We start from the raw sequence: 15103 nt of genomic DNA on the forward strand, positions 1-15103 counted from the left end.
GTAAGGGAGTGCTGATTGTGCTCGGTTTACCATATGAAGCCAGATCACTTATATACATAGAAACATAGATATTGAAAGCAGATAAGTGTCATAGGCCCAGCAAGTCTGCCCGATATTACCTAAAACAATAAACTGATCTAGTTTGTAGGATAGCCTTATGCTTGTCCCAGGCATTTTTAAAGTCCCCCGCAGTGTTTGTCATTACTACCTCTTGAGGAAGTTTATTCCATAAACAATCACTCTTTCTGTAAACAAGTGCTTCCTCAAACTACTCCTAAATCTACTACCCTTCAGCTTGAGATCATGACCCCTTGCTCTTATAGCGAAAGTGATACAGTGTGGGTGGTGTGTGAGGGAAGGAGGGAGGCGGTTGGACGGGCTATTCCAAACAGGGTTTGGGAGGGTTGGAGGAAGGGGAGGGATTGCAAGCTGCAGAAAAAAGTTTTACTAGGAGAAAGGGAGGAATCCCCAAGTAGGGTGGCCACCTCGCCCATGTTTTCCTGGACACTTATGAGTTAAACATGTTGCAGGGTGGAACATGTATTGTACTGTTCATCAGAACTATTCATGTGATGTTCAGAGGCACAATTCATGTTTGGCCTGCTTACCCTGCAGCATGTGTAACTCATAAGTGTCCCAGAAAACATGGCAGAGGTGGCAACCCTATGCCCAAGACTATAGCAAAGTGTATTATGAAAGGTAGCCCTACGGTATGATCACTTGGAAAGGGGAGCTGGGAAAGGGGGTCGCTACACTACAGAAACAATATTTCTATTAATAAAAAAAACATAACAATATTTATGTAAAAAGGGTACTGGCAGCTGTCTGCCAGTACCTGATGGCAGAGAACATTAGGAGAGGGGGGGGGTGGTTAGAGAGCTGTTTGGGAGGTGATCAGAGAGGTGGTAAGGTAAGGGGGATTCTACAATGCAAAAAATGAAAATAATTAATAAAAATACAGTCTGCCAGTACCTAAGATGGTGGTGAGGGGGAGAGCTATTTGGGAGGGATTAGGTATGGATCGGGGAGGCATCAGGTGGGAGGGCAATACCTATATTATAATACTATTACCCTTACCAGCTAACTAATTAAACTCTTCAGTGCTGAGAATTTCAGAGGTGTGGTAGGCAGCTGCAAATAACAGCCTTCTAATTACCAAAAGACAATGGCAAAGCCTTGCATGTCTGCTATTTCTGAATAAGGGGATCCCAGAGAAGCTTTTACAACTATTTGTGTTGCGACTGCACAAGCTGTTTGTAAATAATTTCAGTGTGAAACCCAAAGTTTGTGAAAAAAATAAAGAGAACAAGAGAACAAAGAAAAATTGCTAATAGGAGTAAATTAGAAACTTGCTTAAAATTGCCTGATCTATTTGAATCATGATCAAGTGTCATTTTTACTAGAATATTCCTTAAAGGGGTTAACATCCCTTTAATTGCTGATAATAATAATTATGAATATGTTAACAAACAAAATAAAAATGTAATGTTTTATTTAGTATGTTTGCCATGTTCTATCTTTCTAGGTTTGGTTTAGTCTTCTTATTTATTTTGACATAGTAGCTAACCCTAGATTTATCCGGGAACTTCACAGAGAACAGCTGAAGATAGGATGCTATGCATAGCATGCAAATACTATTTTAAAGACTTTGTAGCTCTAAGGATAAATCATTATTGTCTAGTTTTTTTTTGCTTCAGATTCTCACACATAGAGGCCCATTTATCAAGCTCTGAATGGAGTTTGAGGGCCCGTGTTCTGGCGAGCCTGCAGGCTCGCCAGAAACAGCAGTTATGAAGCAGCGGTCTAAAGACCGCTGCTCCATAACCCTGTCCGCCTGCTCTGAGCAAGCGGACAGACATCGCCGGAATTCAACCCGATAGAGTACGTTCGGGTTGAATGACACCCCCCTGCTGGCGGCCGATTGGCCGCGAGTCTGCAGGGGGCGGCGTTGCACCAGCAGCTCACAAGAGCTGCTGGTGCAATGCTGAATACGGAGAGCGTGTTGCTCTCCGCATTCAGCAAGGTCTGGCGGACCTGATCCGCACTGTCGGATCAGGTCCGCCAGACCTTTGATAAATAGGCCTCATAGATTAGAGAAAACATAATTTATGTAAGAACTTACCTGATAAATTCATTTCTTTCATATTAGCAAGAGTCCATGAGCTAGTGACGTATGGGATATACATTCCTACCAGGAGGGGCAAAGTTTCCCAAACCTCAAAATGCCTATAAATACACCCCTCACCACACCCACAATTCAGTTTAACGAATAGCCAAGAAGTGGGGTGATAAAAAAGTGCGAAAGCATATAAAATAAGGAATTGGAATAATTGTGCTTTATACAAAATCATAACCACCACAAAAAAAGGGCGGGCCTCATGGACTCTTGCTAATATGAAAGAAATGAATTTATCAGGTAAGTTCTTACATAAATTATGTTTTCTTTCATGTAATTAGCAAGAGTCCATGAGCTAGTGACGTATGGGATAATGATTACCCAAGATGTGGATCTTTCCACACAAGAGTCACTAGAGAGGGAGGGATAAAATAAAGACAGCCAATTCCTGCTGAAAATAATCCACACCCAAAATAAAGTTTAATGAAAAACATAAGCAGAAGATTCAAACTGAAACCGCTGCCTGAAGTACTTTTCTACCAAAAACTGCTTCAGAAGAAGAAAATACATCAAAATGGTAGAATTTAGTAAAAGTATGCAAAGAGGACCAAGTTGCTGCTTTGCAAATCTGATCAACCAAAGCTTCATTCCTAAACGCCCAGGAAGTAGAAACTGACCTAGTAGAATGAGCTGAAATCCTCTGAGGCGGAGTTTTACCCGACTCAACATAGGCAAGATGAATTAAAGATTTCAACCAAGATGCCAAAGAAATGGCAGAAGCTTTCTGGCCTTTTCTAGAACCGGAAAAGATAACAAATAGACTAGAAGTCTTTTGGAAAGATTTAGTAGCTTCAACATAATATTTCAAAGCTCTAACAACATCCAAAGAATGCAACGATTTCTCCTTAGAATTCTTAGGATTAGGACATAATGAAGGAACCACAATTTCTCTACTAATGTTGTTGGAATTCACAACTTTAGGTAAAAATTTAAAAGAAGTTCGCAACACCGCCTTATCCTGATGAAAAATCAGAAAAGGAGACTCACAAGAAAGAGCAGATAATTCAGAAACTCTTCTGGCAGAAGAGATGGCCAAAAGGAACAAAACTTTCCAAGAAAGTAATTTAATGTCCAATGAATGCATAGGTTCAAATGGAGGAGCTTGAAGAGCCCCCAGAACCAAATTCAAACTCCGAGGAGGAGAAATTGACTTAATGACAGGTTTTATACGAACCAAAGCTTGTACAAAACAATGAATATCAGGAAGAATAGCAATCTTTCTGTGAAAAAGAACAGAAAGAGCAGAGATTTGTCCTTTCAAGGAACTTGCGGACAAACCCTTATCTAAACCATCCTGAAGAAACTGTAATATTCTCGGTATTCTAAAAGAATGCCAAGAAAAATGATGAGAAAGACACCAAGAAATATAAGTCTTCCAGACTCTATAATATATCTCTCTAGATACAGATTTACGAGCCTGTAACATAGTATTAATCACAGAGTCAGAGAAACCTCTTTGACCAAGAATCAAGCGTTCAATCTCCATACCTTTAAATTTAAGGATTTCAGATCCTGATGGAAAAAAGGACCTTGAGACAGAAGGTCTGGTCTTAACGGAAGAGTCCACGGTTGGCAAGAGGCCATCCGGACAAGATCCGCATACCAAAACCTGTGAGGCCATGCCGGAGCTACCAGCAGAACAAACGAGCATTCCTTCAGAATCTTGGAGATTACTCTTGGAAGAAGAACTAGAGGCGGAAAGATATAGGCAGGATGATACTTCCAAGGAAGTGATAATGCATCCACTGCCTCCACCTGAGGATCCCGGGATCTGGACAGATACCTGGGAAGTTTCTTGTTTAGATGAGACGCCATCAGATCTATTTCTGGAAGTTCCCACATTTGAACAATCTGAAGAAATACCTCTGGGTGAAGAGACCATTCGCCCGGATGCAACGTTTGGCGACTGAGATAATCCGCTTCCCAATTGTCTATACCTGGGATATGAACCGCAGAGATTAGACAGGAGCTGGATTCCGCCCAAACCAAAATTCGAGATACTTCTTTCATAGCCAGAGGACTGTGAGTCCCTCCTTGATGATTGATGTATGCCACAGTTGTGACATTGTCTGTCTGAAAACAAATGAACGATTCTCTCTTCAGAAGAGGCCAAAACTGAAGAGCTCTGAAAATTGCACGGAGTTCCAAAATATTGATCGGTAATCTCACCTCCTGAGATTCCCAAACTCCTTGTGCCGTCAGAGATCCCCACACAGCTCCTCAACCTGTGAGACTTGCATCTGTTGAAATTACAGTCCAGGTCGGAAGCACAAAAGAAGCCCCCTGAATTAAACGATGGTGATCTGTCCACCACGTTAGAGAGTGTCGAACAATCGGTTTTAAAGATATTAATTGAGATATCTTTGTGTAATCCTTGCACCATTGATTCAGCATACAGAGCTGAAGAGGTCGCATGTGAAAACGAGCAAAGGGGATCGCGTCCGATGCAGCAGTCATAAGACCTAGAATTTTCAAGCATAAGGCTACCGAAGGGAATGATTGTGACTGAAGGTTTCGACAAGCTGCAATCAATTTTAGACGTCTCTTGTCTGTTAAAGACAGAGTCATGGACACTGAATCTATCTGGAAACCCAGAAAGATTACCCTTGTCTGAGGAATCAAAGAACTTTTTGGTAAATTGATCCTCCAACCATGATCTTGAAGAAACAGCACAAGTCGATTCGTATGAGATTCTGCTAAATGTAAAGACTGAGCAAGTACCAAGATATCGTCCAAATAAGGAAATACCACAATACCCTGTTCTCTGATTACAGACAGAAGGGCACCGAGAACCTTTGTAAAAATTCTTGGAGCTGTAGCTAGGCCAAACGGTAGAGCCACAAACTGGTAATGCTTGTCCAGAAAAGAGAATCTCAGGAACTGATAATGATCTGGATGAATCGGAATATGCAGATATGCATCCTGTAAATCTATTGTGGACATATAATTCCCTTGCTGAACAAAAGGCAAGATAGTCCTTACAGTTACCATCTTGAATGTTGGTATCCTTACATAACGATTCAATATTTTTAGATCCAGAACTGGTCTGAAGGAATTCTCCTTCTTTGGTACAATGAAGAGATTTGAATTAAACCCCATCCCCTGTTCCAGAACTGGAACTGGCATAATTACTCCAGCCAACTCTAGATCTGAAACACAATTCAGAAATGCTTGAGCTTTCACTGGATTTACTGGGACACGGGAAAGAAAAAATCTCTTTGCAGGAGGTCTCATCTTGAAACCAATTCTGTACCCTTCTGAAACAATGTTCTGAATCCAAAGATTGTGAACAGAATTGATCCAAATTTCTTTGAAAAAACGTAACCTGCCCCCTACCAGCTGAGCTGGAATGAGGGCCGCACCTTCATGTGGACTTAGAAGCAGGCTTTGCCTTTCTAGCAGGCTTGGATTTATTCCAGACTGGAGATGGTTTCCAAACTGAAACTGCTCCTGAGGATGAAGGATCAGGCTTTTGTTCTTTGTTGAAACGAAAGGAACGAAAACGATTATTAGCCCTGTTTTTACCTTTAGATTTTTTATCCTGTGGTAAAAAAGTTCCTTTCCCACCAGTAACAGTTGAGATAATAGAATCCAACTGAGAACCAAATAATTTGTTACCCTGGAAAGAAATGGAAAGTAGAGTTGATTTAGAAGCCATATCAGCATTCCAAGTCTTAAGCCATAAAGCTCTTCTAGCTAAAATAGCTAGAGACATAAACCTGACATCAACTCTGATAATATCAAAAATGGCATCACAGATAAAATTATTAGCATGCTGAAGAAGAATAATAATATCATGAGAATCATGATTTGTTACTTGTTGCGCTAAAGTTTCCAACCAAAAAGTTGAAGCTGCAGCAACATCAGCCAATGATATAGCAGGTCTAAGAAGATTACCTGAACACAGATAAGCTTTTCTTAGAAAGGATTCAATTTTCCTATCTAAAGGATCTTTAAACGAAGTACCATCTGACGTAGGAATGGTAGTACGTTTAGCAAGGGTAGAAATAGCCCCATCAACTTTAGGGATTTTGTCCCAAAAATCTAACCTGTCAGACGGTACAGGATATAATTGCTTAAAACGTTTAGAAGGAGTAAATGAATTACCCAAATTATCCCATTCTTTGGAAATTACTGCAGAAATAGCATTAGGAACAGGAAAAACTTCTGGAATAACCACAGGAGATTTAAATACCTTATCTAAACGTTTAGAATTAGTATCAAGAGGACCAGAATCCTCTATTTCTAAAGCAATTAATACTTCTTTAAGTAAAGAACGAATAAATTCCATTTTAAATAAATATGAAGATTTATCAGCATCAATCTCTGAAACAGAATCCTCTGAACCAGAAGAGTCATCAGAATCAGAATGATGATGTTCATTTAAAAATTCATCTGTAGGGAGAGAAGTTTTAAAAGATTTTTTACGTTTACTAGAAGGAGAAATAACAGACATAGCCTTCTTGATGGATTCAGAAACAAAATCTCTTATGTTATCAGGAACATTCTGCACCTTAGATGTTGAAGGAACTGCAACAGACAATGGTACTTTACTAAAGGAAATATTATCTGCATTAACAAGTTTGTCATGACAATTAATACAAACAACAGCCGGAGGAATAGCTACCAAAAGTTTACAGCAGATACACTTAGCTTTGGTAGATCCAGCACTAGACAGCGATTTTCCTGTAGTATCTTCTGACTCAGATGCAACGTGAGACATCTTGCAATATGTAAGAGAAAAAACAACATATAAAGCAAAATTGATCAAATTCCTTAAATGACAGTTTCAGGAATGGGAAAAAATGCCAAAGAACAAGCTTCTAGCAACCAGAAGCAATGAAAAATGAGACTTAAATAATGTGGAGACAAAAGCGACGCCCATATTTTTTAGCGCCAAATAAGACGCCCACATTATTTGGCGCCTAAATGCTTTTGGCGCCAAAAATGACGCCACATCCGGAACGCCGACATTTTTGGCGCAAAATAACGTCAAAAAATGACGCAACTTCCGGCGACACGTATGACGCCGGAAACGGAAAATAATTTTTGCGCCAAAAAAGTCCGCGCCAAGAATGACGCAATAAAATGAAGCATTTTCAGCCCCCGCGAGCCTAACAGCCCACAGGGAAAAAAGAGTCAAATTTTTGAAGGTAAGAAAAAATGAATAATTCAAATGCATAATCCCAAATATGAAACTGACTGTCTGAAAAATAAGGAAAGTTGAACATTCTGAGTCAAGGCAAATAAATGTTTGAATACATATATTTAGAACTTTATAAACAAAGTGCCCAACCATAGCTTAGAGTGTCACAGAAAATAAGATTTACTTACCCCAGGACACTCATCTACATGTTTGTAGAAAGCCAAACCAGTACTGAAACGAGAATCAGTAGAGGTAATGGTATATATAAGAGTATATCGTCGATCTGAAAAGGGAGGTAAGAGATGAATCTCTACGACCGATAACAGAGAACCTATGAAATAGACCCCGTAGAAGGAGATCACTGCATTCAAATAGGCAATACTCTCCTCACATCCCTCTGACATTCACTGCACGCTGAGAGGAAAACCGGGCTCCAACCTGCTGCGGAGCGCATATCAACGTAGAATCTAGCACAAACTTACTTCACCACCTCCATAGGAGGCAAAGTTTGTAAAACTGAATTGTGGGTGTGGTGAGGGGTGTATTTATAGGCATTTTGAGGTTTGGGAAACTTTGCCCCTCCTGGTAGGAATGTATATCCCATACGTCACTAGCTCATGGACTCTTGCTAATTACATGAAAGAAATGTAGTATTACAGCCAAGGTCACATTGTAACGTGCCATTAAAGGCATATGAAACCCAACATTTTTTCTTTTGAGATTCAGACAGAGCACACCATTTTAAAAAAGTTTCCAATTTTCTTCTATTATCAGATTTGCTTTGTTCCCATGATATTCTGTGTTGAGGAAATACCTAGGTCGGCATCTGGAGCCCTATATGGCAGGAAATAGTGCTACCCTCTGGTGCTGTTGCAAATGGATAACATTCTTGCAAAACTGCTGCCATATAGTTCTTTAGAAATGGGCCATCTCCTGAGCTTACGTCCCTGCTTTTTAACAAAAGATACCAAGAGAACGAATAAAAATGGATAAAATAAAATTGTATGCTCTTTCTGAATCATGAAATATTTTTGGGGGTTTTGTATCCCTTTAATGAGTACATTCTCACTCCCTCACCTCACATCCTCTCCTCAATGCACAAGAAATATCGGAGCAAGGTGACATGATGTTTTGGCACAAAGTGAAAAGCATTCTCAGCTGTTTGTGTAGAAATCCCTGTAATAATTACAGTTTTTGCTTTGATTCTCTTATTATGTGATCCACCCCATAAATTGCAGTATAATTTTTTTTAATTTTGGTGTTTCCAAATTTAACAAACATATACCCCTAAATACATATTTCTTGTTTTTGTTCTTTAACCTTCACAATAATTTGAAAAATATTAGAATAAGTACCACAGAGATCCAATAAGTTACTTTGGGTGCTCACTGGTTAGTGAAGTGTATGAACACTTATAGAGAAACATATATCCAATATATTCTTGTAGGCATTAAAAATAATTTGTTTTAAACATTTCATAAGTTTTTTTGTATGAAAAAAAAATGTGATTTGAAGTCTACCAAGCTTACTTGTTATTCTGCAGTGGACAGCTGATAGCTCCTCCCTCAGTATTTGTATTCAGCCAATCACAACTGCAGTAGACAGCTGACAGCTCCTCCCTCAGATTTTGAATTCAGCCAATCACAACTGCAGTAGACAGCTAACAACTCTTCCCACAGATTCTGCATTCAGCCAATCACAACTGCAGTAGATAGCTGACAGCTCCTCCCTCAGATTTTGTATTCAGCCAATCACAACTGCAGTAGACAGCTGACAGCTCCAACCTCAAATTTTGTATTCATAACTCCCCTTATTTGCTTTTTACTTTTCCTAACTAAGACAAGTGGTTGGAGTGTGGCCTAGAAGGAGAGTGGTTAAGGCTAGTTCAAAGTTGCTTAATTTTAATATGGTTCCAGGAGTCATGCAAATTAAGCAGAGGTCATATTAGATTCACAAGAACAAAGCCCGCCTGTCTTGTTTATGGACTTTACAAGCTCACATAGATAGATATGTCTTTTAATGACCCTATTATGATTAAATCAGTAAGCAGTAGGACACATCACTGATTTTCATACACAAAAAATGTTGTAATGTTTAAAATATGTTCTTACAAACTTAAAAATATGTGCTATTAAATTTCATATATATATACACAGTATATATATATACTGTATATATATACTGTGTATATATATATATATATATATATATATATATATATATATATATATATATATATATATATATATATATATATATATATATATATATATATATATATATAAATTGAATAACTCCAGAGAAACCGAAAATCACCAATTGGAGTTCAAAATTATTATTAAGATAGACTTTGAAAGTTACTTTAACAAGTGATTTTTGAATTCTCTGGAGTTATTCAATTTCTATTTTTCTATCTAACTGCACCATCACTCTGAAGATTTGCAATAACAGAGTGATGTTGGTATTTATTTTCTTAAAGAGATTGGTGCTGTTAGTTTTTAATATATATATATATATATATATATATATATATATATATACATACCATATATACCAGTTAAGGTCCAGTTATGGTGTTTTGTGTAAGTTCAGCTTTATACCAGGATTCTATGAACCTTTGTAGAAGATATAGCCCCTATTAACAACATAGTTCCCTATCTATTTGAAACATACACATTTAAATACACAGTGAAAACCAATAACATAAATGCTGACAATTTAAAAATTTTCATTTGAATTAAAAAAAAAAACTTTCAAAAGCTCAGGAAATCAGGTAATTTCATTTGAAAAAATAAAAAATACAATGATGTTCAACGTGATTGTGAATTTTAGGAGTTGGGTGTGGGGGTAATCTTTTCAGCATAATGTTTCCATCACAAACAAAATAAATGACACGTACAGGTGACACAAACATGACTCTCAGTGATGTGAAATTGTGCCAAAAGAAAACATAGTGTTTAGGAGGGATACGATAACAAACAATAAAAACAGTTATTAAAAAAAACAAAAACAAAAAGTATTGGTATTAAAAAGGCACCAATATCGCAAGATATTAAAAAAAAATTGTAGTGTCTTGGAGCAGACAAAAATGAATGCAGGCTCCTTTACCTTCTTAGGACAGTATTGTGTACATTAGATGACCGACTGACTTACTGACTGACTGTTGACGAACATGAGGCTATGTACATGGGCAGCTTTTGAGTTGGCGCTTGGCAGTTAATGGGATGTCAGAAGGAATAAAGAGCAAAAGGAGACAGAAAGAAGAAAACAAGATAAGTAGAGGAGGAAGATAAGATGAAAGCAAGAAGAAAGAGCAAGCGAGATAGAGAGAAAGATAGAGAGAGATAGGGCTTATTTGTGCTTCCTCTTACCGTATCTTTGGAGGACCTACGTCTCTTGAAGCTTGAGGCCAGGGTGGAGGTGATGGACCTAAAAGAGGCTTTCTTTTTAGGGTCAGGTTCTGCTCTACCACTTTTTCTATCCTAAAATGAATATGTATAAGTAATTAGATATCTAACGTTCTTCCCTCCATCTAACCCTTTGCTTGTGTAGATGCGCCAATCTCTGTGTTTCAATACTGATACATTTTGAACATCTATCTGTGTCTTAGAAATTAGGAAATGTAATTTAAAGGTCACCAGACCAATTGATCAAATATTTTATCTGGAGATGTTATGTTATTTAAATTATTAAAAATTTCCAATGGGACCATAGAAGATCCGTGGTCTTTTTTTATACATATAATTATTTTTATTTTTTTAGCTTTGCTTTTGATATTAATGTCCAGAAAGGAAATATGTCTTTAGGTTCTTTCTGGATATTTTTTTTTAAACAAATGTAGTAGACCATTATGGATTTGTTGTCATTTCAGTGCCACAGTAGTGGTCTGGCAACATCTAATCTTTGAGTTCACAGCTTTTCAAATCAATTGGGAAATGACTACATGACTACTACTATTACTCGTGACAAACGTGAGACATAATGAATTGGTACTAAATATATCAGTATGCTACTAAATTAACCTTTATACTATAGGTGTGATGCTAAAGTATGTTTTGAATCTGTATGCTGGATTCTAGTTCATAGGAAAGATAGAAGACTGCATTAGAAAAGCGGCCATTGTATGAATTTTTCTGTAAAAAAATTTATTCAAAAAATTTAGATGGTGCATTGGCGCAAAGCGTATTTTTTTTTTTCAAAAGTAAAAATAAAATGCAAAAGAAATTTAAAAAGAAAAAAAAAAGCGAAAGCTATAGATTTCTGACATCATAGATGAAAATGCAGTGAAATTATACTAAAAAATAGGTGAAATAAAACAATTGTTGTTCTGTTATACCAACATGTGATATAACAAAAATTTATTCCACTGGTGAGTGTTTACCACAGATGGGATAAATTGTGCTGTCACCTTTTCTTCCATTTTGAAAATTCATGCACAAAAGGAGGGGTGATAAGCAGGATGGATGAAATGCAATGACTAGATTTGGTTCCATGGCATGTTGCATAATGACCATGAAAAAAATGTGATCCCGAATTCCAACTTTTGCTTAAACAAAATAAATCTTTCCACTTGCCTTCCTTCTAGTAACCTGTCACTCTTTTCGTTTCTATAGTCTCCACCAGAGAATCCTAAAAAGTAAAATTAACTAAAAAAAAAAAACTTAAAAAACCCACATGATTGAATATACACTCATTAAACCCTGATCATCCAAGCATGGTGAGCACAAGTTTGCTAGAAGGTTGGCAAGTGAAAATTGTGGTGTTTTGAAGTCCAGTGCTCTATGCTGGCAGACTTCACTCCAGAGGAAATCTAAGAGAGATCCAGTAAACTTTTAAACACCTGAAACTGTTGTTATTAAAATGCTTGAAATCAGCAGAACCTTTTCACCAAAATGTTTGCCAACAAACCCTTTATAGCATTGTAATGAACAGGGCCGGAACTAACATTTACAGATCCATTTGGGCAAGTTTTTGTGTACTCCTATTACGGTGAAAGAAAAAGGATTACAGACTGAACCAGATGAAATAGATAGTAGGGAATAGAGGAAAAAAAATAAACAGAATAAGGTGAAAGAAAGTAAAAATATACCAAAGGGAGAGAAAGATATGGGAGACAAAGTTAACTAAATATAAGAAGGAACAGAATAAGGGTAAACATAAAAGAGACACTCTGAGACAGTGTTATTAACGGGAAAGAGTTAGAGAGTGGGGGGGGAGGGGGGAGCAGGAAGTCGTAACACAGAACAAGATGCTCCATAGGGCTTAATGTATTTTCCAGAGTTTCCACAAACGTATCCATAGAAGGTTAGGGACAGAACACCTAGTATTTTGGCGATACACTGTCACTTATGTATATTCCGGCCCTGTGTTTAAATCCATAAACTTTTGCTTTTGTGTTTAATTAGATCATTTTATTCTATTCAAAATGGCCTAAAATCAGTTATTCAAAACGTATTGCTTCATCGAAAAAAGACTTGTATTTAACAAGTGCAGAAAAGATTTGCATATATAAATGATAAATTGGTTTCAGAAACAATATTCATATGATATAGCTATTGTTTAAAGGGGCTGCACTGTGGGGACCAAAGTGATTTAAATGATAATTTAAAAAAAAAATATGCATCAATAGTTCTTGTCTATATTTAGATTTTTTGTATTTTCTTGTCATTTAAGAATTCTTTTTTACTACTGTTGTATATTCACTGTTGTTTATATTCATGTTTTACTTATTTTTCAGTACAACAAAGACACTTTTTTGAGCAAAATAAATTGATTTATTGTATACACTATGTTTTAAATATATATACCCAAATGATATAGAAATGAAGCAACGGGTAGCTTTAAAAGATAGTTCCTTTATGAAAGCCAATTACTTTTATGTTGCTTCAAAAAGAGTAATTAATGCCTTCTCATTGTCCCTTACACAAGGGCATTTATTGTTTGTCATTCACCAAGCACTTGTGTCAAATATACTGTATCAGATCAATTCCCCTCAAGTCTGCAAGACTTTATTGACAGAGCACACTCACCACAATGTTTGGGATCATTCTCAAGGATTTAAATTGTAACTGCACTTTGTTTCGAACAATGACCAGAAAATTATTATATCAAGTAGCAAAATCCTAATTTTTTTCTGTTCCAAAATGATAATTTTATGCATTGCTCTGTGATTAAAAGCCAATGGATCTACAGATAAAATATGGGACCATTCAACAATTGCCACCAACATTCCCAATCATGTTGGGGGCTTTGCAACTGTTGGTTGTTTGTTTGTTGCACCAATATACTAGATAGTGCAAAAGCACAACTTCTGTTTTATTATTTTTACAGCATGGTGGAAACTTACAGGCTAATGCCCATTTAATATCTGCAGAATATTTACAGTATAAAGTGCAGTACAATCATTTGAAAATGAAATGGGATTAACTTTATCACAACATATTCTGTGTACCCAGGCTGAAAAGAAAGGTATTCAATTATTATGGCATTTAACAATTATATAAAAAGTGAAAATAAAACAATTAAAGCTGCAGTATTACTGTTGCAGTGGATCTCTGTATACATTTTTAAAATCTAATCGGAAAAAAAATATTAAAATGAATAACGTTTGATTTGGTTAATAGTAGAGGTCTCTGTCTGGCTTTTTTTTTCTTAAAAGATTAGTCCGTGAAGTTTTATTTTAAAGATTGTTTGTAACTCACATTACTTTAATATGTGGCATAAACAATTGTGCACTGCAATTTATATTGCTTTACTTATCACTTTGAACTAAATGTATTGTTTTCTTCCCTTAACCTTTGACTTTGTTAAAATCTCCTATATGTGATACCCAAAATATCAAATATTTAGCTGGCACAAGGAAATTAATGATAAATGACAGATAATATCAATATGTGACAAAACATGTTGGATGTGTTATAAAGAGTGTAGAGAAACAGTCGCACTAACGAGTTCTCACGTTAAGGGTGCAGGACCCATGTTTATTTAAATATCTTGGCAGAAAATACAACACGCTCTGGTATATACACAAAAAAGTTTGTTAACACAGTAAAAACTAATTCCCACATGGAAAGAACCCTTTGAAAAGGAATTATTTTGTGTAGCACTACTAACATCACAGTAGTACAGTAGGCTGATGATGGACACAGACACATCTCATAACTCTCACCTGTTCCTCTCATTGGTTACATACCATGTGAAAAAGTTTGTGCTGATATATTATCTGTTAATAATTGTGTCTACTGCAATCACATTTCCATGTTTTTCCATTAAAAAGTTATATATATATATATATATATATATATATATATATATATATATATATATACACTGTATATATATCAGGTCATATCTGTTCTGTGCAGTAAGAATTTTGCAAGTTTCCAAGTTCCTATCATGTACTGAAGCGTAGTCAACATTCCAAAAAAAACTCATATGCAGGTATATTGATGACTTAACCATGCCTATCTAGTTTCTCCATATTTTTTTTTTTAAAGGCTTAATTCATCCTCAGAATAACCTTATGTAGATTACAGGCACTCTTAATGATTATTCCTTGTATGAACCCTTGCTGTAAAGTAGCAATTTCTACTAATTGTGTTGCCCTCCAACTTCCTGATGGTTAAAGAAAACAGACATTTTTAAATTCTTTCATACATGACCAACATTGTAACATAGTAGATGAGGTTGAAAGAAGACAGAAGTCCATCAAGTTCAACTTATACAGACACTACCTGATTTACGCTAAAGAATCTGACAATTGAACTAACATTAAACAATTA

At 36.4% G+C, this 15103-nt stretch overlaps 1 protein-coding gene across 3 annotated transcripts in view; it reads right to left on the bottom strand.

Moving 5' to 3' along the window:
• The window catches only part of LOC128643047 (glutamate receptor ionotropic, NMDA 1-like), a 382985-nt gene that overhangs the window by 53561 nt on the left and 314321 nt on the right, over window positions 1–15103 (bottom strand). For 2 of the 3 annotated variants that reach the window (XM_053695973.1, XM_053695972.1), the window contains one exon: window positions 10694–10804. The exons of the other annotated variant lie outside the window; for it this stretch is intronic. In XM_053695973.1, coding sequence (XP_053551948.1) covers window positions 10694–10804 — 111 coding nt within the window. The remainder of the gene's footprint in view (window positions 1–10693; window positions 10805–15103) is intronic. 3 annotated transcript variants of the gene reach the window in all.

This window comes from Bombina bombina, chromosome 12 (genome assembly GCF_027579735.1).
Source record: "Bombina bombina isolate aBomBom1 chromosome 12, aBomBom1.pri, whole genome shotgun sequence".
Lineage (NCBI taxonomy): Eukaryota > Metazoa > Chordata > Amphibia > Anura > Bombinatoridae > Bombina > Bombina bombina.